Below are 26,413 nucleotides of genomic sequence, written 5' to 3'. Positions count from 1 at the left end.
GGTGTACTGGCCCATAACATATCACAGTCCCTTACTCACCCTCAACAAGGTGTACTGGCCCATAACATATCACAGTCCCTTACTCACCCTCAACAAGGTGTACTGGCCCATAACATATCAGAGTCCCTTACTCACCCTCAACAAGGTGTACTGGCCCATAACATATCACAGTCCCTTACTCACTTCCAAAGGGATCCAGTGGGTTACACGTTCGTCTTCACAGATGACATCCATCTGAGTGGTACAGTAGGACGGCATCTCTGTGTTCCTCAATCAACCGTGTTACATAACCCAACACCCCATGACTGTTCTTCAATGTGATAAACATCCCTCTGTGAAACCCACACTGTACACACTATAACCAGGGTGAGAACATTATGCACATGTTCAAAAACAAGAGAGGAATGGGGATTGAAGAGTCCGGACATTTTGAGGCTGGTAAACCTTTAAAGTGTTTCATCAAAATGCAAAACACACAAATACTGTATAGATCAGCAGCCAGAGAATGATGGAGATAGAACAGCTGGATATAAACAAAAGGTCACACAATCCCTTTGTCCCTCAGTTTCACTCTACCCCCCTCTGTCTGTCCATATATTTCACTCTACCCTTTCCCTATCTGTCTGTCTACTTCATTACCCCACCTCTATCTGTCTGTCTATTTCACTACCCCACCTCTATCTGTCTGTCTATTTCACTACCCCACCTCTATCTGTCTGTCTATTTCACTACCCCACCTCTATCTGTCTGTCTATTTCACTACCCCACCTCTATCTGTCTGTCTATTTCACTACCCCACCTCTATCTGTCTCTGTCTATTTCACTACTCCACCTCTATCTGTCTGTCTATTTCACTACCCCACCTCTATCTGTCTGTCTATTTCACTACCCCACCTCTATCTGTCTGTCTATTTCACTACCCCACCTCTATCTGTCTGTCTATTTCACTACCCCACCTCTATCTGTCTGTCTATTTCACTACCCCACCTCTATCTGTCTCTGTCTATTTCACTACTCCACCTCTATCTGTCTGTCTATTTCACTACCCCACCTCTATCTGTCTGTCTATTTCACTACTCCACCTCTATCTGTCTGTCTATTTCACTACCCCACCTCTATCTGTCTGTCTATTTCACAACCCCACTTCTATCTCTCTATTTCACTACCCCCCAGTCTGTGTGTCTATTTCACTAACCCCATCTGTCCAATTTAACTCTACCCCACCTCTCTGTCTGTCCTGTTTTACACTACCCGCCATCTCTTTGTCAGTCTTTCCATCTTCTTTTTCTATTTTAAAAGTCTGTTCCTTCTCTCACTGATTTTTTTCTCTCTCTCAACCTGTTTATTTTCTCACTGTTTTCCTATCTCTCTCATCTGGTTCCTATCTCTTTCTCTGTTTCATATCACACTTGTCTGTTTTGTATCTCTCTTGTTGGATTCATATCTCAATCTCTGTTTCCTATTTCTCTCTTGCCTGTTTCCTATCCCGGCTGTCTCTTTCCTCTCACTCTCGTCTGTTTCCCATCTATCACTCTGTTCCCTCTCACTCTCGTCTGTTTCCCATCTCTCACTCTGTTCCCTCTCACTCTCACTCTGTTCCCTCTCACTCTCGTCTGTTTCCCATCTCTCACTCTGTTCCCTCTCACTCTCGTCTGTTTCCCATCTCTCACTCTGTTCCCTCTCACTCTCGTCTGTTTCCCATCTCTCACTCTGTTCCCTCTCACTCTCGTCTGTTTCCCATCTCTCACTCTCGTCTGTTTCCCATCTCTCACTCTGCTCCCTCTCACTCTCGTCTGTTTCCAATCTCTTTCTCTCTCCGTTTCCTCTCTCCATCCCTCGCCCTCTGAATTGAAATTCTCACCCTCTGCACAACGAGTGGGCGACACAACGTGCAGAGGAAGTTCAAGGTGAACCAAGAGAATGAGAGCAGGAAGGTAAAGAGCCCAGATAGCAAATGAGGAAAGAAGGATGAGTAAGGGAGCTACCACAAGTATGCACAATGAACCCGTCAGATACACGGATACCAGAAAAAACATGGTTCAAAAGCGAGGAGGCATTAACTGTTACTCCTACATTTCATTCAAATTCCTTTTTTTGTATTATAATTTTTTTGCTATTATACTTCAGCCAAATGGGTAAATATTGTATAACATTAAATCTTTGCTGCGAGGGAGTTCTCCACAAACGACACCCACATCGCTACAGTCTCTGGACCGACAATGTCTACATACCAAATCACACCCTGCTCCCTTTATAGAGCACTACCTTAGACCAGAGATCATATGGCAACTACTGGTAGTGCACTATATGGGGAGTAGTCTGCCATTTTCTGAGCAACCACTGTGTCGTGTGTAGTAGCAAAGGGTGTATAACCCCACCTATCCCATTACATTGTCCCTTATATACATATAATGTCAAGCTATGTGACAGGGATTTACCGGGGTGCAGCTCTAATAAAAACTGTAGCAAATCATCAAGCAGACAATGACAAGGATTTTGCATGAAAGGAAAACACAGCTCGCCAAGGAATTCATCACACTAACACCCTCCACACTGGCCAAGTGAATCGAGAATTGCGAGCAGGAGCTCAACGGCGCGGATGAAGGTTTTTCTAATTGCAGCCTATTCAAAGATGATTTATAGACCTACCGCGGCTGTCTTCCCATTCAAAAACAAGCGCAAATGACTCTGATCGATACCGTTCCGGGTGCCAAACGGCGCACCACCTCCCACACATCGTACTCCGGCCCCCGGCGCAACGCACTGCAGAGGGGCCGGCAGAGTGTGCCACGTAGGAAAATAGCATGCTGTTCGGGAGGCTGACCGGAGTCACATTTTGCCACTTTGTGATTCACGACTTGAGTGTGATTTAAGTCGAGTTGGAGCGGCATTTGTTTGTCGGTCTGCGGCTCATAAGGCTTCGTAGTCCCTTCAGAGTGCAGTGCTTTTGACAGGACCCATATTCGTGTGATGCACAGGTTCGGGAAGCTCTGTGGAAAATAGGCAGTTTGTCTGCGGCATAATAAAGATCTGAGCTGAGGCTATTCACGGAAACAAGAATGGGTTGATACCGGTAAACCGAGCTTAAGGAGGAGGTTTATCGGGACCAAATAGCTCGGGGTGTGTGTCTGGTAAATGATCCGATTCAACCGTCAAAATCAGGTGGCCGTTGTGCGTTCAGAAAGGTTAGCGTGTTGTTCTGTTTTACAATGCATGATTCATACAATATGCATGATACAGAAAGTTTTCAGGTTTGAGCTGAAAGAGACACTTGGAAACGGAGTGAGATCGGTCCAAAAATAATGAGGTTTGGGATGGAAAGGAGGGAGACACAGAGAGAGATAAAGAAGATGAAGAAAAAATGCTACGCTTATTAGGAGAAAAACCCAACTGCTCAAATGTAGCAGCTAAATATGAGACAACCTGCCATAACCTTAGGGACAGCCAGCTGAAGAACTAATAATCACTTCTTTTTTTTATTGGATGTATGTGTGTGTGCAAGTATGTGTGTGTGTGTATGTATATTATATATACACTCACCTAAAGGATTATTAGGAACACCTGTTCAGTTTCTCATTAATGCAATTATCTAATCAACCAATAACATGGCAGTTTCTTCAATGCATTTAGGGGTGTGGTCTTGGTCAAGACAATTCCCTGAAGTCCAAACTGAATGTCATAATGGAAAAGAAAGGTGATTTAAGCAATTTTGAGCGAGGCATGGTTGTTGGTGCCAGACGGGCCGGTCTGAGTATTTCACTATCTGCTCAGTTACTGGGATTGTCACGCACAAACATTTCTAGGGTTTACAAAGAATGGTGTGAAAAGGGAAAAACATCCAGTATGCGGCAGTCCTGTGGGTGAAAATGCCTTGTTGAAGCTAGAGGTCAGAGGAGAATGGGGCGACTGATTCAAGCTGATAGAAGAGCAACTGTGACTGAAATAACCACTCGTTACAACCAAGGTATGCAGCAAAGCATTTGTGAAGCCACAACACGCACAACCTTGAGGCGGATGGGCTGCAACAGCAGAAGACCCCACCGGGTACCACTCTCCACTTGGTCTGATGAGTCTCGATTTCTGTTGAGAAATTCAGATGGTAGAGTCAGAATTTGGCTTAACAGAATGAGAACATGGATACATCATGCCTTGGTCCCACTGTGCAGGCTGGTGGTGGTGGTGTAATGGTGTGGGGGATGTTTTCTTGACACACTTTAGGCCCCTTAGTGCCAATTGGGCATCGTTTAAATGCCACGGCCTACCTGAGCATTGTTTCTGACCATGTCCATCCCTTTATGACCACCATGTACCCATCCTCTGATGGCTACTTCCAGCAGGATAATGCACCATGTCACAAAGCTCGAATAATTTCAAATTGGTTTCTTGAACATGATAATGAGTTCACTGTACTGAAATGGCCCCCACAGTCACCAGATCTCAACCCAATAGAGCATCTTTGGGATGTGGTGGAATGGGAGCTTCGTGCCTGGATGTGCATCCCACAAATCTCCATCAACTGCAAGATGCTATCCTATCAATATGGGCCAACATTTCTAAAGAATGCTTTCAGCACCTTGTTGAATCAATGCCACGTAGAATTAAGGCAGTTCTGAAGGCGAAAGGGGGTCAAACACAGTATTAGTATGGTGTTCCTAATAATTCTTTAGGTGAGTGTATATGTATATGCATATATATATATTTACCTTGTTTACCTAGATAATATATATTTTCTTTATTATCATTCATTATATTATTACTATAACATGTATCATTACAGTGGCTGCTGTTCAGTTCTTTGTCGTTGTATTGTATTGGGAACACTTGAAAATGTTCTTGTCATGCCAATAAAGCTTTAGAAATTGGAATTGAAAATTGAAGGAGACAGAGAGAGAAAGAGAAAGAGCGACAGACAGGCGGATGACTGGTTCTATCCCTCAGTCTCCAGAGAAAAATGTGTGTGTCAGAATGTGTGTGTGTGTGTGTGTGTGTGTGTGTGTGTGGTGGGGTGGGACATAAGGAGACAATGTGTCTCCTGAGACAGATTGCTGATGACCCAGGTGGGCATCCCAGGGCAATGGTCTATTCGGTTTTCTCACGGGGAGTCTCAGCATTTACCAGCACGACATTGCCATCACTTTCTAAACACAATACTGTATTCAATATTTGGCTATTCAAATGATGTTGGCTGTCCTGAAATTCAAAAGTGTATCAAAGGAATGTGAAGAAGAGTTTCAGGGGAGGATAGAAGGCTGGGTACCTGTACAAGCACTTTTACCTTAACACGCGCTTGTCTCTGAAAGCATCAGGTGTAGATTTTATTAAAATTCTAGAACTGAATAGGGTCGGGAGGATGGAGAGCAAACAAAACACTACCGCGTTGTTGACCGATAACAACTTTGTTTTCTTGCTGCTCTGAACATCTCGTTTGGCACCGTCAACAGCCATAGACAGGCAGTATGAATATGCATTACCATTCTGCCCTGTGAGTCACTAAGTATGAAATTAATCACGCTGTTTCGCTATCATTTCCCTCCATTGTTCTCTGCCTATCAGTCTTCACACAACGATTTCTGTCGATGCCTCTCTCCATTTCTCTCCTCTAAAATCTCTTTCTTTCTCTGTCGGACCTCACCATCTCTCTCCTTTTTTTTTTTTAACGTAACCACTCACAATCTCTCTCTATGGCACTCTTTCTCCCACGTTTCAATCTCTCTCCACCCTCCTTTCTCTGACTCCCCATGTCCATTTGAAATGCGCGAGCCTGCTGTGATGTGCATGCTAAGCGGGTTCTATGGAAAGAATGCAACGGCCACAGATTACTGATACGAGAAAAATCACGGACTGTCTCTTTGCAGGCAATTATTCTCTGTCACCCACTTGGCCAGTAATTTAAACCAGCGTATGGTCGTCTGTTAAACGTCACTATCCTAACCAAAGACGTGGGTTTGCTTCATAAGTGCGTATTGACGCCATCCAGCAGTGTGTGTTGATAATAAGAATCTAACTGTCCAACTGACAAACAATCCCAGTTAATATATTATTTAACACATAAAGTCAACCATGTTTATACATCCAGACGCTGGCAAATATTGTTGTGAGACTTATATACGCTAAGGAAAGGCCAAATTCTAGATGTCCTTTACAGTCAAGGCACTACTTCAATAATCTAAAAAAGCAGAGAAGAAGTAAGGAAAAGTCTACTGTACAAAGGAGAAACTTAGACGGCATGCAGAAATGCTGGTGGATGGATTCTTATCATATGAAACTGTGTCACCCAGACTGCTGCTCAGATTCCTTTTCTTGCTATGAGAGGTCGGAAAGTAGTTTTCACCTGGCCAGCCTTAAAACGATAACTCTCCACCTGACGCCTGTTCCATCAGGGCTTAGTTCAAACTGAAGGAAGTTAAATCAGGAGGGGATATTAAAACCCTTCTTTTCAGATCACTGAGAAGACGCAAAATAGTTTACCCATTGTCAATCCATGAACTGAAAGTTCAGTATACTTCTTTACATTGACTGTTTTGAAATTGAATCATGCAATACCCCGATTCCTGTAGGGCCTGGAGAAGTGCCCTGTACCTCTGGGTTTTTGAGACACAGCCATCGGCCGGCACTATTGATCTTCTCCAGATATCCTTGCAGCCAAGCCGCATTCTTAACGATCCAACTCCAACCACTATTTATTCTTACACTCCTCTATTTTCTCCTTCTCTCTCCCTCCATCACTGCCTGTCTCACTCGCTACCTTTCTCCATCCCACCGTCAACTTTTTGTTGGGCAGAAAAATAGTGTAAATCCTTGTGAACATCTTACAAATAGGATATTTGAAGAAAAATACTGATTCCGTTGTGAGCATGCAAATGTGGACCAAAAGGCAAGATTAGGCTGGAGTTGATGAAGACATCTTTGTCAAAAACATACAACAAGGTATGGTTAACGTATGATAACGTATGACAATGTATGACAACGTATCTAGCACCTGTTTGAGTGTGTTTGCGTGTGCGCCAATAGCTGAAGGATCTACAGATGGAAACTGAGAGATTATCAGATAAAGGGATCGTGACAAACTGATCAAGGCCGTCATATTTGAACTACAACACAAACCACATCGTAAAAACTGTTATCAAACACCAGACGGCAAACAAATCCTGATCAAGTTGTAGCTACATGAAAAGGTGAATACACCCAATTATCTATTGAACAAAAGGGAAATAAAGGAAACAAATACGCTAAAGCAAAGACCAAGATGGCTAGGATAAGTTCAAGAATGGACAGTAGATTCTGATATTTGACATCTACTCCTCTTCTGTACCACCTAATGTATTCACCAACTCATTCATCAACTCCCTCCTTCTTTCTCCCCCCTGCCTCCCCGACCTCCACCTGCCCCCTCCTCCCTGACCTCCTACAGTCTCCCTGACCTCAATCCGCCCACCTCTTCCAGCCTCCCTGACCTCTGTGTTCTCTCACCCCACCTCCCTCAACTCCTCCAGCCTCCCTAACCTCATAATTCCCTCTCCCCTGCCTTCCTCCTCACCTCCTCCAGCCTCTCAAACCTGTATCTTCTCCCTCCCCTTGCTCCCTCGCCTAATCCATCCTCCCTGTCCACTAACTCCACACGAACACCCGTGCCAGCCTCTATATACCCCCTCAGCAGCTGAAGGGATGGTGAAGGACCATACTAATCTGAGGAAGCTGAGTGCCGACTTGTCAATCCACCATGTCGACACACAAATCTCTCACCGAGCAATTACAGGCCCTTTCTCTCTCAGCACCACTCCTGGAGTCAGTCACCATCCCTTTAACTCCCCTCTCTCTTTCCTTTCTCCCTCTCTCTTCTCACTCTGTCTCTCTAAGCACCCCAGGATAGTCTTTCTTCCCTGTTTCGTTTCAATCTCGGCTGCAGTGTTTAACACCACCTCTAAATGCAACACTGTGACCTTTCAATTAAAATAACCTTGTTGGTGAGACACACTGCTCTGCTGGTGATGGAGCATGGCCCCGTTAAAGAGGCGTTAAGGGAGACATGACAAAACTGTGAATCAAATATCTCCAAAGGTAGTATTTTATAAGGTTTGAAACATTTACAAAAACACAAAGATACTGTATATACTAGAATGTGCTCATATATATACTAAAATCATTATAATGTATATACACATTTTTTTTTATGTTTTTGACTATAAAATGTCCCTGTGGCCTCATTTATGAACAGTGAGATGAAATTATCGTGACATTACATTTTAGAATATAATTATGAACGTCTGTTACAGATGAAAAAGTGTGATTTATCAAACAATCCCGTGGATATCAGAAACACACTGTTAAGATATTCCCATTTATACTGTAAATTCCCATTTATACTATAAATTCCCATTTATACTATAAATTCCCATTTATACTATAAATTCCCATTTATACTGTAAATTCCCATTTATACAGTAAATTCCAATTAGCCTCAGTGTGGTCAAAATCACACCTTGAGAATATATAATGCTGCAAAATAAAATACAATGGTTTGACCAAAAAAGGAAGTTTAACTATTTTTCTGGGATCGAAATAGACGCAGGTTCCATAGTGGATGAAGCTGAGGGCATACCAAAAGGTTTTATATGGCTCGTTCGGTCATGGTTCATTTGGCCAGTAAAAAACGAAAACACAGCCATAAAGACTGGGCCATTAGAAAAATGTAACCATCCCAAGCCATCCACAGCAACTCCCTCATGTAGCCTACCCTAGTTGTAAATGTTGTTCAGGAGAATGAATGTCATGTGTTGACCCTAACCACTGTTTTCTGCAGTGTCTATTACGCATCATATATCACCTACAAATGAAGTGACAGGCTATTCTGTTCACATAGTTGAACAATGCTGCTTTGATACTAGAAGGGCCAAGTGAGTGATTCTGACTGAAACTTAATTTCAAATGTAAATATCTCCATTTGTAAAGTCAGGCCCCCTCCTTTCCTAAATGTAATGCATGTAAGTATTTTTTTATATAAAACTGTGTTATAAACAGCTTTAAGAGGACGAGTCATTCTTTTCCCAGTGGACCAAAAAGTGACTTATTTAACAATGCAATATCTAGTAAATACATGTGGATGTCTGTACTTCATCAGAAAGGTTGGAGGCTGAGGTTTCCAGAAAATGTATTATTTAGAACTAACTTTGTGAAATTGAAGGGATGAGCTCTATTTCACAATATCACTATTTCCAGGTTTAACCAAGTTTTCACACAGGCATGCAACCACAGGTAGCCTACAGTAACATGAAGTTATAAATATTGAATTGTTCTATTTAAATTATAAATTATTTTTTGTTTTTTAAAGATTTTTTTTAACAAAGCCAGAAATACATGGGTGGACAAAATAACCACTTGGAAAATTACTTTTACTTTGATGTAACTAAATCACAATCGCAGCTACTGAGTTAGTAATAGTTTATTGCCAATAAGCAGTACATATGTGTTGGCTACAAAAGAGTTTGGACAATTAGCACTCATATAAATTGAGTTTTCAAAGCAACATGTGGCCACTAACAGAGTTCCAAGGAGGAAAAATAGTTGTGCCTAAATTGCAGGTGAATCAAGCAGGCAAAATGATTCAATTTGTCAAGGGGAATAGTGTGAAAAATCATGACAGCACAAACTGCAATGCCAAAGACAGTGGTCGCAATTCAAAGCTGACAAAGAGGAACAGACCGACACTTAGCAGGATCGTTGCTACGTGTAGTATGGTTTTGACAAGCAGTTCCCTTATTCCACCACCTGGGGCAGTGTACACTCACTTGTGTATCAATGGAGAAATTCTCAAGCAAATACTTATAAGTAAATAACACTGCTGTTATTTAACACTGCATGGTTTGTACACATTCATGTTTATATGTGATTGATACATGAAAACCTTGTGACAGTTCCAATCGTTTGAGGGATGTTCACAAATAAAACTGGTACCAAAACTTTATGAAATCTCTTAACAATTTTCTAAAATGTTGTTAAGAAAAGTTAAGCGATTGTAAGACCATGAGTATGAGTGACTTCTGTATCATTCTGTTCTAGGTGCTGTCAGTTGGTTTTGACTTTCAGTTGATTGTGACAGTAAGTTGATGATGACAGTAAGTTGATGATGACAGTCAGTTGGTGTTGACAGACAGTTGGTGTTGACAGACAGTTGTTGTTGACAATCAGTAGGTGATGACAGTCAGTTGGTGATGACAGTCAGTTGGTGATGACAGTCAGTTGGTGATGACAGTCAGTTGGTGATGACTGTGGTTCAGACCATGTGTGCCAGGCAGGGGGGATAGTCAATCTCTGAAATGAAATGTGAGGATGACAGCAAGGCCGGTACACAACTGTATTTTCTAAGGGTCCAGAAAAATAGGTCAGAGTATTTTATTGATTAGCATTTAGGAAATTTAGTACGTACTGTTTTGAAATGGCAACTATCTGCTTTGCCTGAATTTATTCAGATAAGTTTTGAAAACAATCTGCGATAAACAGCGCAACACTGAATTGTGAGGTATAATTTAACAGCAGCTATGTAGGAGAAAGTGGCACTCTCAGAAGAATCAAACCAAACTGAACAGAAACAAAACTCTCTAAATATACGACTCTGTAAAGGACTCCTGGGGTATAAAAATACTGAGGCCATCACAGCTGACATTTAAACAGTTGGTAAGAGGCCTTCCCTAGTGCATTCTGACTCAGTAAAACATCTCTACTGAATGGGGTATAAAACCACAAAACCACTCACTATTACAGTAAAGCCATAATTGAAAATCAGACCTGTTCACCGTGAACAAGATGAGAGATGTTAATGGAGAGCATGAAAGGGAGAAAGAAAGAGGGGTAATGCATTCCTGGGTTAGCAGGCTTTAGTGGGGATATACCTCAAACTTAGCGCTCTGCATAGGAAACAAGGTGCCAGCCAGTAAGATTATGTGACCTTTTCTTTGTTGCTGCCTTTCTGTGATTTCTGCTAATGACAGACTACATACCCTAAGAGATACAGAGACTGCCTACATACAGCAGCACATATTAAATAAACAACCTACACTAGATTCGCAAACGATGAAAGAATATCTCTAATATTTAGATATATGGTACAGAAAGCACTGTCTCTGCCATTCAGACAGACAACCAAGAACCTCTGCCCCAGATCAAAACATGGCTAGTGGAACTTCCTTACTTTTAGACAGGTTAGCAACTTGAAGAACTAGGGATGCACTGATTCTACTTTTCATTGTCGATACCCATACAAAGTAATGAACTTTTGGTATCTGCCAATACCCACCCGATACTGCCATTTACATCGTGTTCTCATGTACTATATATGCCTAAATTGCCGTATTTAGATTTTCTGATTTTCCACTCCTGAACCTTCACCTTTTTCTGCTGTAACAACTGGAGGGTCAACTTGGGCTTAGGGCCTTGAGCTTGGGCATTGTCATGCTGGAAAGTCCAAGAGTGTCCCATGCACATCTTATAAGTGGCTTCATATGATCACAATCCTTAAATAAAAGAAATTTTGTTTTGCATGATCAGTAATATTTTAAAGATCGATGCCAAAATTTCACAATTTCTGCCAGGGTATACAAACTTATGAGCACAAATTGAACCACAGCAAATTGAACACTTCTGTTACTCACACAATACCTTCCTTTTCAACTTTTTTGGAAAGGAAAGAAAATGGTCCAGTGGTCTCTTAATTTTTTCAGGAGCTGTATATACTGTATATATATATATATATTATATATACTACTGGCTTACTTGTCAGACTGAGAGCACTACAACCCCTTTGAGGAGTGGCATGTAGACATGCTAGTCTACATTTTCCCTCCACATTATCCCTCTAGAACACAGGTGGCTAGCTGTGAATGTGCAGCTCCGTCCGTGTAAGCGCAAGGTCACACATTCACAAAATATGGAGACAACACGACATACAGAGTCTGGAAGAAAACCACTCCCGACTTTCAAGATCTCTGCTGTTTTACACAAAACACTCTTCAATGCTAACTCAAATTTCTGAGGGGCCAAGTAAAACCTCTGCATGGGGTTTGAAGTTCTCCCTCAAAATGTTCTGTTTCTGACATCGGTCAACCTGGGTAAATACAGTCTGAAGACCAGCTGTTTTGAGCCAGAGCACTCAAAAACAAACTTCAGAGGACCACTCTCCCAGTTTCCGTGTTACACAACCACGCACTGTGTATTCTCTTTAACCTTAATAAGAAAAGGCAAGACAGGGAAAATATAAAGTGAGGTTTAAGGATTCGTCTGAGAGCATGCTGCCACTGCAAACAAGGACCTTCAGAAAGAATAAGGGGATTTGAAAGCATACTTAAGCAAAACCAAGGTCCATGATGACAAGTGTAATCCTCACCAACAAGCAGCTGCACAGAATGATATCACTGAGGCAAGGCTTTCAGGCTAATTTCATCGGAAATGTCCCCAAAGGCACCCTACTTCCTGCCTGTCCAGTGTATTCCATTTGTCCAGGTCCTAGAACAGGAGATAGAGAGGCATTTGGGATGCAGTCAGTAAAAAAGTTGCAAGGGGTTTTGGTTTAATCGCCACAACGGGTTTCAACTGAAATGGACAGGTCGACAGAGAGGTTATAACCGCTAATCGCCTTTACTACAACAATGAGGTCCTGAACACTCTGAAATATAGAGTCAGTTAGCGTTTAGTCATTTCTACATGACATTTTATGTGCTCATGAACTGCATCAAATCAAACGTAAGGGCACTGTCACTAAACATTAGGGTAGTACAAAACAACATAACAGAGCTTTGCATAGTACATGGTTCCCAGCAGGAGTCATCCATTACATTCACATGGATACAATTTTGAAAACTGACATAGGAAGCCCAAAGACAAATTGCATGTGACAGAAACATAATAATTGTAATCATTAATTATACCAGGACATGTGTATGTGTGACTATTTAAGGCTGAAAAATACTTGGGAAATAGCTATTCTACAACCCCGTTTCCAAAAAACTTGTGCGTAAAATGCAAACAAAATCAGAATGCAATGATATGCAAATCATTCATCCCTATATTTAATTATTGCTTTTGGAAAAATAAATGCCCATTTTGAATTTGATGCCAGTAACATGTTTTAAAATGTTGGGACAGGGCATGTTTACTGTTCCACTGTGTTGCATCACCTCTTATTTTGACAACACTTTCATTTGAAGATGCAGCAACATACTGTGTTCACAGACAATGGTTTTCAGAAGTTTTCTAAGCAGTGATTTCCACAACAGAATTGTGTCTGTTTTTAACGCAGTGCCACGTGAGGCCGCGTTCACGGTCATCTAATATTGGTTAAGGGGCCTTGTCCCTTGAGACTTCTCCAGATACTCTGAATCTTTTAATGATAAGATGATGAGATCCAAAACTCTTTGCAATTTTACGTTGAGAAATGTTGTTCTTAAATTGTCGCACTATTTGCCTGTGTAGTGTTTCATAGCGTGGTGGAACCCTCCCCATCTTTACTTCTGAAAGACTTATCCTCTCTGGGGTGCTCTTTTTATATGTAATCATGTTTCTGAACCTGTTGCCAATTAACCGAATTAGCTGTGAGATGTTCCACCAGATATTGTTTTTAGCATTACACAACTTTTCCAGTCTTGAAATTTGTCACTGGCATCGAATTCAAAGTCGGCATATATATTTCAAGAAACAATAACATTTCTCAGTTTCAACATTTGATATGCAGTCTTATTATTATTTCTATTGAAAATAAAGTTTAAATGATTTGCACATCATTGCATTCTGTTTTTTTTACATTTTGCATAGCGCCCCAACTTTTTGGAAATGGGGTTGTATTAAAATAGCTGAATTTTACAGATTTTACAGTCTTATGGGTAATGGGTTTTTGTTTGACTGAGAAAACATTGAGATACAAAACGGAATCTGTTGGAAATACCCATCCTAGAATTAGATTATGGGTGATTTTCCTCCAGAAGAAGTGAAGTGTTGATACGTTTATTTTTTTTTTAAACACTGTACAAGGACATTTTTACTGTATACCATTATACCCTATATCCTTTTGCCAGACCTCATAAGAGGAGCCGGCCAAGAAGAGCAAATGTCTCTTACTGAGTGACTAACTGATTGACTGACTCCCCCTTGTTAAATATCGTAGTGGTTAGAGACGCAGACTGCAAAACAAGAGGACCTGTTCAAGATAGACAAAAACTTTGCTGGCTACAACCTTCAGTAGCTACGTTACAGTAAGCCTATATTAGATCACAACCCTTTTCGCAGTGAAAGATGACTGGGGAAGGAATGCATTTCCATAATTTTCTCGTCTTTTCACTTGACGAAAAAGTCAGTTATTGTCACCTGTATTAATACTTATTATATCAATATCATTCATGAATAAAAGAAAAACGAACGTTGTTGTGCCAAGAAATAAAATAGCTCAAAAAAAGGATAAACAAAAACTGCGCTGGATAGAACCTTCAGTAGCTACATTATAGTAAGCGTAAAATAAAACTGTTTACGGTTATATTGTGACTTTTTCTATTGGATTTTTGACATACACATCTGTGCATGATTTTTGGGGTAATATAGGTTAGATCACAACCCCTTGGGCAGTAACAGAGAAGGGGTTTCCACAAATCACTCATCTTTTCACAAATAAGTCAGTTATTGTCCCCTATACTGACAGTTACTATATCAACGTCATTCACGAATGAAAGAGAAGCAAGCGTTGTTGTGCCATGAAATGAAATAGCTTTGACAGTGTAAAGTTCATCTTCAGTCTCACTAGAAATTGCTCAATTCTTATGACTATTCCAAGTAGTAAGTTAGTAAGATACTTGAAAACCAATTACTGGCTAATAAGCTGTTTCAACGGCCAGTGGCAAAAGCCATACAGTTCATAGATGCTATTTGTAGTGGAAGTTAACATAATAAGAAAAGTTAGTCAGTTTAACACAATGCTTAATGGTGTCTAGTGAAATATTCAAACTTGGTGTGATGTTAATGCGTGACAAAAGTATCTAATGTTGAGACACTATACCGACATTCAACATATTTATAGCTTTGTGGAGTAGTGGTTAAAGACACAGACTCTCACATGGGAAACCCAGAATTGAATCCAGTGAGGCTTGCCTGGTTCAGTTTCTTGTTTTTTTACATTCTGTTGAACACATTCCCAAAATAAGCTCTGAATTGTAAAATTCCTAGATTCTTGTCTTATGATTCTTATCTAGATATATTACAAAAGTCTGATAAAATCTTTTTTTTTCTACCAATAATAGAAAAATCTAGGTTTTGAATATAATATTTATTCAGTGTAATTTTCCATCAATAGAGTCTATGTGCTTGAAAAAAGAGGATTATTTATTTGATAAACAGGTCCTTGAAAACCTTTATAAACAGTTCCTACAGCTGTTACGGTTTTATGGAAATAGTTCACAATATTTTTCAAAAACTAGGGAAGCCAAAATAACAAAACGTGTGTCAACGCAGTTGGAGATAATAAAAACATACTGGTCAACAGTGACAGATTTCAGAATTTGGGTTAAATCCCAGTACAAAATACATTACCTTCAATAGATAAACATCCACTATCCCATTAGAATATGTCAAAATGTGAAACAATTGAGAGTAAGAGTAGTGTCACCAAGGCAGACAGTAAATACTCTATGTCACAGCCTAGAAAAAGCAGGCTTAATAGAACAGGATTAAATTGCATTCCAATGGCTCACAAATTGGTACCATTTGGATCTGACAAATCCAATTTAAATACAAACAAACAGACAGACACACAGGACTCGAAAAAGTGTTTAACTCAATCCGATCCAATCGAGTTATCCCCGACACTGACAGAAAAGCAATCTCTAAGGATTTACTTGCGTAATTAAAGAGAGGACATTTCCATGAAAAAAAAATAAATAAAAAATAAAAAAACACAATTAAAATTCCTGACCCTCAAAAACAATTAGACTAAAAGTATACAAATTTATCAAACGGCCTAGTGGAACCTGTGGCCTGTTCTGTGTGCTGGCTTGGCCGGCCTGCAGGGACCTTTAAGCCTCGTATGGCACTTTGCTGTGATGACAGCAATTAAATACCCAGTCGCCAGGTGGACATTGCTGTGGCCGTGTTATTATGACTTAACCTCATCCCTGTCCTCATCACTGGGTCCCGCATGCTTGTCACCTGCACAGTGAAACACGTCTGACAGGGCTGCCGTTTGGGACATGGCCAATGGCACTGTGGATAAATGGGGATTTCAGGGCGGGAGTAACGTGGGACGTCCTCAGAAAGCTTTAGAGAGTACATTATTTCAATTACCATTGTAACTGCTGAATATAAAGTGAACGTGTTTTCATTGTAGCGCCATCCGTGGGTTAAAAATGACAGGTCTTTGCACATGCATTTCTGTTCAAAGCAAAGCAGTGGGTTTTATCTGGATCTGGTCAATAATATGTTGGGGGGGGGGTGAATGAGAAACAGGGCATTTTAGGAGCTGTTGAACATACCGGGCCTAAGTTTGGTGCAAACATTTTGTCCTAGCGTCATGAGATTCGATCAAAACCAGGACTGGAGCTTTACAGCCTCATAGCCCTGCATTGTGGCAGTGATCCGACCCCCATTGGAACACCCTAAGAGACAGAGGACATACACTCCGCGGCGACGGCCCAGAACTAGAGCCGGCGTGCCGTTTGGGCTTTCTGCTACGTCAACACTTCCCTCCGTCCCTCCCCGTGGCTCTCGCCTTCTGCCACCTCCAGGCTGGTACCGGGCGTGTCTCCAACGGACCGCATTCCTTCCCCAGTGCACTAGGTCTGAACTAAGCCCTGTACTGTATAGGTGGACAGAGTGCCATTTAGGACCCTGCCTCTTTGGCGGTGGCATCTGCGGTTGGCACGCATTACCAAAGGACAGTGTGGGGGGGAGCGTATGCGGTACACTGATGACTCCAGGCACAGCTAGTGTCCGGCTAGCCACGCGTATACAGTAGCCTATAATCCATTTTCCCACCCTGATGGCATCGGAAACATGATCTGGAACTGCAGAGTTTCAGCGCGCCTGACAAAGAAGCACAGAGCATTTGGAGGGGTTGCGATGACTAATTGAATTTAAAAAGTATGTACGCACTGCGAATGTATATATACAATAATTCACTGAATGATTGATTATAGGTTTGTCTAGCAAACGTGTCACTTTAATTGTACCTCCATCACTGAGTTTAAAAACATTCGGCCAGTTTATGAAGGCATGTTTTATATCTTACGTCCACAGTTGAGCGTCGGACTCTCAAAGACAAATTCCATACCAATACAACTGCAGAACATCAGACTCAAATCAGAATTTCATGAGCGTCCATTTTGCTAAGGTAAATTTGATCTTGTCATAATACTCTGATAAATGGTCAACTACAAAGGAAATTCCAACCTCTGTCAACAGCCAGACAACTTGAACCAACTTTACCAGAAATTGTCAAGTAAACAGCACTTACCTTAAAGAAAAAAAGCACTTGTAGACTGTTGCTCAGCTGGTCCCGGGTTCTTGTGATTTACAACTCAATAGTCTAGTCTCAGTACGATCGCGTATAAATGTAAATATCGCTGTGTAGAATAATGGTGGGTATACTGTAATGATTTAAGCAGTGGCTACATTCAAAATCAATATTTAAAACCAATTGCAACCATAAAACCCAGGTTCACTGTGGCGGCCTCATACCTTCCATACATTTCACGACAGTCGTGTCAATGAATTATGCATAGGAATGTTGTAGACTTACCTGTACAGAAAATAAATGAGTGTGAGACAGTGTGTGTTCAGAATAAACCCTATTTGTGGGCAGAACACCTCCTTACCTGGCGTACTTAGTCATCTTACACTAATACAGAGGATGGCACAACCAGCTGAAACTGAATGGAATAATTCACTGTTTTTGGAAATGGAACACACACATTTCCGCTGAAGGTCAGAAAGAAAAAAGATTTGCCCCTAAGATATACACATACACACTTCAATATTGAAATCATGACACAAAGTCGCCCACACATGAATTTGTTTTAAACACAAGCGAGAAACTGAGGCATCTTTACTTCATGGACTGCATGTGCCCCCGGACATGTGACATCAAACAGATGGATGAAACAAATCAAACGGTGAATTTATTCTTTACACCTGCTTGTCTCGCTGTGATCAAATTATAAAAGAAAAAGAAAATAAATACAAATATATACATATATACATATATACATATATATATATATATATATATATATATATACATATATATATATATATATATATATATATATATATATATATATATATATATATATATATATATATATATACATATACATATATATATACACATATACATATATATATACACATATATATATACACATATACATATATATATATACATATACATATATATATATGCACACATACATATATATTAGGGATTAAATCAATGAAGCAAAGCTGTTTACCTGGAATGCTCAGTAGGGACCTTCCAAGCCAGCCTTCTCCCTCCCTCCGCCCTGGGTAGGAGAGGCAAACGGGCAAAGATCAGAGGTCCACTTACCCTCTACGGAGAGCGGCACGGCAGCGCAGCCTGGCAGGACACTGTCATTCCCAGCCCACGGGGCGCCCGCTGCCCGCTGCCCGCTGCCCGCTGCCCGCGATCTCAGTCAGACACAGGGGCCAGATATCGCCTTCGCACCGGTCAAACCCCATTACCCACCATTGTGCCGAACGAGAATAGGAATTTCCCGGTGGACAGCGCTGCCGCTGACATCGCGTACCAGCCAGGGTCAAGTGGGCCTCACGCGGGCACGCCCACTATTGTGAACGTCAACATGGCTTTCATGCATCGAGCAGAAAATGGAAAAATAAAACATCAAAACCAAGCCACTTCTAGTTGTGAAGCGTGAGCTCACTGCGATGTAACAGCAACCACCTACCTTTGGGTGCCGTGACACATACATTTCACACAGCAGCGGCCTAAAGTTATTCAGTAACGCCCCAGGCTTTATATACTTAATCAACTTAGCATATAAGGCCACAGACAGCGCACTTCACCAGGCCAGAGTAAATAAAGAGCGGTGAGTACCTTTACTTTTACCTATGACATTGAATGGGATGGTCCATGGGCAGAAAGCAGTTTCCAGAAGAAAAAAAAAAGGAGGACAAAGGAAGGAAGAGAGGAAGGAAAGACACCAATAAGCGTCATGGTCATATGGGCAACGGGAGGACGGAGTGGCGCGTCCCAAATCGCACCTTATCCCCTACACGCAGTGCGGCGACCATCTGAAAAGCAGTGCGCTACACAGGAAATAGGGTGCCATTTGAGGCGTCTACAGACAGCCCGGAGAGTGGCATGATGGGTAAATATAATATCAGACATGAGATATTGAGGAGGGGGAGGCGTTGATGGAATGCTGGTGTGAGTGTGAGGTGAAAAAGAAGGGGTGTAGGCGGTGGGGGTGGGGCATGGCACAAGTGAGCAATATTTCATTTCCTGCTCTGACTGCTCTGAGTGCTGCACGCTAGAAGATGAGCACCAGCCTGACTGACGTTGAGAAGATGAGACAGAGGTGGTGTCCCAAACCGCACCCCCTATTCCTTTAGTGCACTATACTTTCAACCGAGGGGCATTTATCCAAGACCCCATAGAAGTGGTGCCCTACATATGGAAGGAGGTGCCATTTGGGACACTGTTCGGAGATGGAAAGAGGTTGTCAATCATCTAGCTAGCTCACTGTGGCTCACGCTGTGTCTGACAGCTTTTCAGCGGCACGTATAATGTATAGGCGTACAGCATTTCAGTTACCTGTAGAACATCACAGTCATGCATTAATTCGGGGGTGTTTTGCTTTCCTCACTATCATCACTTTTAAATGAACCACAACATGACGGCATGATGAAACGGCCAGCTGAAGGTAGGTTGAACGAATATAAGATTGAACAAAGATAAGATTGAGCGAAGATAAGATTGAGCGAAGATAAGATTGAGCGAAGATAGGATTGAGCGAAGATAGGATTGAGCGAAGATAGGATTGAGCGAAGATAGGGTTGAGCGAAGATAGGGTTGAGCGAAGATAGGATTGAGCGAAGATAGGACTGAGCGAAGATAGGACTGAGCGAAGATAGGACTGAGCGAAGATAGGATTGAGCGAAGATAGGATTGAGCGAAGATAGGGTTGAGCGAAGATAGGGTTGAGCGAAGATAGGGTTGAGCGAAGATAGGACTGAGCGAAGATAGGACTGAGCGAAGATAGGACTGAGCGAAGATAGGATTGAGCGAAGATAGGACTGAGCGAAGATAGGACTGAGCGAAGATAGGACTGAGCGAAGATAAGACTGAGCGAAGATAGGACTGAGCGAAGATAGGACTGAGCGAAGATAGGACTGAGCGAAGATAGGACTGAGCGAAGATAGGATTAAGCGAAGATAGGATTAAGCGAAGATAGGATTAAGCGAAGATAGGATTGAAACACACAGGCAAGACAAGAATGAAAGGACATGTGGGCAATCTGATGGATAGGTAAAGAAAACAAACGTGGTGGTTTGATGATTTAAAAAGGGTGGGGGTGTTTCAAGGCAAAAAAAAATACAAAATTTGAATCAAACAAGCATAGTAACAAACTGCCAAGATGAACAAACCAAACCATTCACTGTGGCAAAGCAGCCAAGACGAATGACAGAGTGGACCTGAAAAGCAATGTTAGGACAGCACCCCAACCGGCAGCAGGAGAATGAGGAAGCAGCGGAAGACGTCTGTGTAAATCGCAAAGAGAGAGGGCATGGAGGAGGGACAACGGAGGCAAGAGAAGGAACAGAGCTCATACCTTGGTCGCCCATCATCAAGTGCGCCAGACCTTAAAGGAAGACAAGAGCAAAGTCAGCAGAGAGACAGGGGATCACGGGAGAGGCTAGAGCTGCAGCCCAAACTGCCCCCCTGTGTAGGCCACTGCTTTCAATCAGGGCCTATACAGCCCCGATCTAAAGTAGTGTACTATCAAGGGGAGAGGGTGGCTTTTTGGGATGCAATCCTACTTACACACAGGCATCCACATCTGGTAGATGCCTGTGGAGTTTTGGGAGGCGTCGGGGTGGTCAGGGAGGGGAAGAGGGGGACGGAGAGAGAGGATGGGGTCTAGTCACACGAGGTGGGGTCAGGGCGATGAGCATGTTTTCAACCGAGAGAGGTTGCAATGCGTCATCCGTCCCACTTACTAGAGTTCATTTAACAGCTATGATCGGAGGACAGTTCATGACATTCCCAGAATTCCCCATCGTGTCATGCACTGTACCTACCACAACAAAGCAATATCCGGACTCCACATTCAACAAGGTTTCAGTTAAGATGTGAATCTCTTAATTTTTCACATTAAATTAACTTTTTGCAGTTGCTCTTTTCAAGAACCACTTAAGAGCCAAACTGTGTATTTCCAATATCCAATAATGTTGTGTGAATATGTTTAGTACTTTTTAAAAAGGCAGTTCTGGTCATTTCCACCCCTTTCCAGAGGTGCTTGATTAACATTTACTCAACAAGCTAATATTTCATTGTAAATGGGAACAGACTAGAGCATACGTAATACTTTGTCAATGCATTTCAAACAACTATACTATAATGTGGTGTGTCAACAAGAATCCTTTTCAACATGACTTGCAGAAAATGTATTTCATACCAGCGGGAGATCCAAGGTACATATCCTAATAGTTTACATACTTACCCCCATCTTAACATACTTCGCTAAAATTTTGCCTGAACTTATTCATGAGCACAATATGAGATCTCAAGAATGAAAACCTATCCAGTACGGCAACAATTAAAGACAGAAATTAGGATTAGGATTTTTATTGAAAATATCTAATACCTAACAGGAGCCTTTCCAGAACATCGTTTTACTATGAGAATCCACAGATCGTTGCTTAACCAATAATTTGAAAACATTTTATTTAAAAAAAAAAACTAATTAGCAAAAACAACAGAGCCAACTTACCATCTCAGCGGCACATTTTAACAACATTTCCCCCATAATACAATATGAAGTGTAAATGAAGCCACGAAAACCACAGCGTGGAAGTAGTGAGACAAGTCACAGAAAAGAGCGGAAACCACGTTAGAACCACGAAAGGCAAAAAAGGAGAATGGAAAACACCCACCTTCAACATGGCTGTCTCCTGCAAGCCGACCAAAGGAAAGGCGGAAGGAGAGAGAGGAAAAGGAAGAGACATTCGTTAAGCAGCATGCAGACTGGTACAGGGCCGTTGCATGTCGTAACCATGCAAGGCGTCACACTTCACATGCAAACAAAGTGCCCCATGTTCTACTGACAACCCCTTACAGCAGGAAGGCCTCAGCATTTACAGAGCGCCACACTCTCGATCTGTGTAACATTGTGGGGATTTCTGCTTAAATGCGGCGGAAGGACCTGCGTCTGTTCAACGTTGGTTCGTCTCACTTCTGTTCAGTTATTGGATTGGGGTTTAATTACAGAACGTGTGGGGAAAAATGGAATGTATTTTTAATGATGTGATTTTTGTAATCTGGTGATTGGCTCATTTCTGGATCCTGTTGTAGGATTTGACATTATAATTCAATTGTGTTTGATAATATCCCTACCTGGCACACAGGAAATGACTATTTGATATTAAGATCTTCGATTAGCCAATTGCTATGTCCCCTCTGGTTAGCTCTATGTTTCCGTTGTAGTTAGACTGTTTTCTAGGTTGTGTTTTTCTACGCTTGTGGTAAGTTTGTATTCTAGCTTGTTGCTAGCATGTCTGCTACATGTAGCGTGCCTGCCAACTTCCTTATTTTTAGCTTCTTGATATACCTTTTCTAGCTTTTCCACTGTTGCTTTTTTTGATGACCTGTTTTGACCCTACTTGCTATCCTGTCTACTTCAACACATGACTGGTTACAAGTTACAGGACTATATTTAACTGAGAAAATTAGCAAATATATAAGTGCAAACTACAAATTTAAGTCGTAGGCACTTGAAAGTCCAACTAAGGCCCTTTGTACTTTGATTTGACTTTCAGGTGCCTAAGATTTTGCATAGTACACGAAATAAGGTCTAAATCGGTGTAAAACAGTGAAATGTGTTTTGCATATGCGGCATGCAGCGCACAGTGACAATGGTGGGAGTTCCGGTGCTATGTTTGTCAGCAGAGAAGTCTGTAGAACATCTCATAATATTGATCTATAAGTGATATGGTGAACTAATTGTTTACTGTACGTTAAGGACTGCTGAGAGAGAGAACGAAGGGAAGTCATGATTATGTCTGGACTTTCATGGAGGTGAGGCTCAACAAGCTCGGTACCCCTCTAAACATCCTTCAGGTGACCTCATGCTCTAGTAACTCAAACAATAAGCAGTAGTTTGCATTGATTGGGTATTAATCACCTCTAACTCAATTAGATATTTGTGATAATCAGGAAGAATAAGGAAAATGGCAATTAACTTGAGTTATATTTATCCTACCAACAATGTTGCATTTCGCCAAAAGGATGGCAAGCAACAGGTCATGCCAATAGCAGTTGGGGGCAACATCAAATTGGGAGAAGATATGTGATACAATATAGCATGCAATAACATTGAAAGGAGAGGATGTAAAAGCACACAAATCTCCTAAAAAAAGAACAACACATTAATCAGTCAACATTACTCATCAACATTTAGTTAGAAAAGGTGGCGTTTTAAATTAGTAAATAAGGGAACCTGCTTCCTGACAGTTACCTAATGAATATTCTGTCCATAAAGAAGACCTTGTCTAAACATAAAAACATAAATAAAATGTCTACAAAGGTGGGAAAAAAAGTTTGTTTTACAATAGCAGCGTCGAAATAACCAAGGCTATTTCTCTGGGCCATGTACAGGATAACTGAAACATATTTTAACCTGGCTCCGTCAGTCGTCATAGCTACTGGCATGCACTATATTTTCAACAGACTTAGACGTGTAGGAGTGAAAAAGAGCACGAGTCCGTTCCCCCGTCTGAAAGCCACGAGTTATCGTGTGGGCATACCTACATGCTGGACGTAGGGCCGCACAGCTCAGCTCATTGCTCCCGTCTAATAAAACAAGTATCCTACCTCTCCGCAACAGCTTCAGGCCCCCCCGACCGAAACTTACCGGCACATCAGCTTCCCATTCCAAATCAGACATCATGCACCAAAACCAAAGACACCGTGGGAGCAGCAGCTGGAGCATTTTGTGAACAAAACAGGATGCAAACACTCGACTAATGAGGACAGCCCCAGTTACATGGTGTGTAGTTTTGTTAGGACGATAACAGAAAGGAAGTGTTTTGTCTTTTTTGTTTGTAATTTCTTCGGGTGTGCCATACTTGGTGGACACACAGTGTGCGATTGTAGGCTGTGTACAGATGTTTTTCTGTTGTTTGTTCACAAAAGGATAGCTTGATGATAGGAAGCACGCCGCCTATTGAAAAAGAGGCATTCTGGGGTGGCAACAGGCATTGAGCCGGCAGTGGTGATGTGAGAGAAGCTGCGATGAGAGGAGCAAAGAAAAAAGCAGGGGAGCAGGGTTGTTCGTCTTATGTATCTGTACCTCAAAGGACCACTTTGTCCCAGTCATCATGCCACAGGAACACAAAAGCATTTAAAACATTTCACTGGGGGGGGAGGCAGCGTGTTCCCTGAATTGGTACTGCATTTTTACACTGTAAATCTTCCATGAAATGGGTTTTCAATGGACTGATTCCAATGGTTGTTAAAACTTTTTTAGGGTTTCTTTTCCCTTCCTCTTATGTTTAGTCATTTTAAACCAACATTACATTTTTGACATAATATCTTGTCCTCCAGTATCTGTTTTACTTACTAACAAACTAACAGACTAAAAAAAGAAACTTCCCTTCAGCTGTGCAGGTCTATGGACTCTGTTAAAATCTATAAATCCATCAAATGGAAAAACAGGTTCAATGAAAGGGGACACAAATCTTTACAATGACTGAAGCCAACAGTAATTCAAGTCATGTTTCTTTACTACAAGTACATTAAAGTATTTCAGAGCACTATTGTAAAGAGCACTTTACAGTAGTGAATTACAGCAGACATTTTCTTCCTGACCCCCCCAAAATCAAGTGTTCCTAGCTCCATGCAGTACCAACTGAGCTATATGAGAGAAGGTTTAAGTGCATTCCCTACTCAACTGAAAATGAACTCCATTAATAGCCTATCTGTGCATCTTGATGATACAGTAGGCCATAGATTAGGTTTGAGATCTAGCGAGGAAAATAAAACTAAAGGTGATTTTCAGTAAATGTATGTAAATTACGAGGCTTATTCAAATTTCCGGAGGCGCAGGATAATTCTGTGACAACAGAGCGATAGAAATAAGATACAAGACCATGAGGCCTCTGCTTTAGTGAACCTTCCATCTAACAGCAATTCAAATGAATTAGAGTTGGGGTTTTTGTTACGACTATTTACAACAATCCCCACACATGCATCAAACACACACGAACACACACTGACACAAATGACCCTTTCCAAAATCTCCCCAGCTGGTTGTCTAATAATCCAGGCAGAGAAATAAACCTAACTAATCCCTTAGACGAAGCAGTGAGTCCACTGCCATTGTGCTTCTAATACCTTCAAAACAATGCAATCCACTCTAGTCAGCTCCACTAACAGCCAGACACAGTAGACATGTCACTAAATGACATTGTGTCATGTACAGCCCATGATTACAGTAAAAGAAAAACGCTGGCAAATACACACATTAATTACAGCCCACAAGCCCAACACAACATTACCTCTGCACTCTTACTACTAGCCACAGGCAGAGCGCAACATTACCTCTCTAGTCATAATTCGCACATCTGCATGAAACATCAGTATTCAGTCGCTAACAACATTACCACTAGTTAGCCACACAAAATATGTTATTTATGTCTGGACCTCTTAAACAGTCGCCTATGAAGTGTCAACTGACATTTATGTTTCCCTAAATGTCACTTTTTGCACACTCCATAACCACTTTTAGGCCGGGCATCTTTGTAAACCCTTTTTCACAACTGCTGGCGTGATGTTCCTTTTGCTATTAAATTAACTGGATCTCATCAGTTGGGCAACTACTTTACATCACACAAAATCTGTATACAATAATAATAAAAACGTTGTTATTTGTTCATTAGCCAGTAATCTTAGGCTACAGAAGACCTCTGGACATGTTTCAATGGACTGTACTCAAATAGATCTGTTCACAATCAATAATATTTATTAATACGAAAATCAATACATAGCTCTTTGGCAAGTACACATATCCGAACACAATCCAGGTTAAAACCAGGTTGTATTTCAACCATTTCTAATCACACAGTATGCAGAACAACATCTTAGCATCAGTGTTCAAAAAAATAAATCAAGTAATCGCTTTTATTCTCT

At 41.4% G+C, this 26,413-nt stretch overlaps 1 protein-coding gene across 31 annotated transcripts in view; it reads right to left on the bottom strand.

Annotated features, from left to right (window-relative positions):
- The window catches only part of LOC105006738 (neurexin-1a), a 389,916-nt gene that overhangs the window by 336,829 nt on the left and 26,674 nt on the right, over positions 1-26,413 (bottom strand). For 13 of the 31 annotated variants that reach the window (XM_034292310.1, XM_034292313.1, XM_034292325.1 and 10 more), the window contains exons 3-5: positions 22,162-22,179; positions 20,838-20,867; positions 18,477-18,527 (exon numbers count right to left, since the gene is read on the bottom strand). In XM_034292310.1, coding sequence (XP_034148201.1) covers positions 18,477-18,527; positions 20,838-20,867; positions 22,162-22,179 — 99 coding nt within the window. Of the gene's footprint in view, positions 1-18,476; positions 18,528-19,099; positions 19,112-20,837; positions 20,868-22,161; positions 22,180-26,413 lie in introns of all 31 variants that reach the window. The other 18 variants (XM_034292318.1, XM_034292322.1, XM_034292324.1 and 15 more) reach the window with 5 other exon arrangements.

Source organism: Esox lucius, chromosome 5 (assembly GCF_011004845.1).
Source record: "Esox lucius isolate fEsoLuc1 chromosome 5, fEsoLuc1.pri, whole genome shotgun sequence".
NCBI lineage: Eukaryota > Metazoa > Chordata > Actinopteri > Esociformes > Esocidae > Esox > Esox lucius.
Note: the sequence above shows the minus strand (reverse complement) of the source record. Positions and strands in the feature narration are given on the sequence as shown.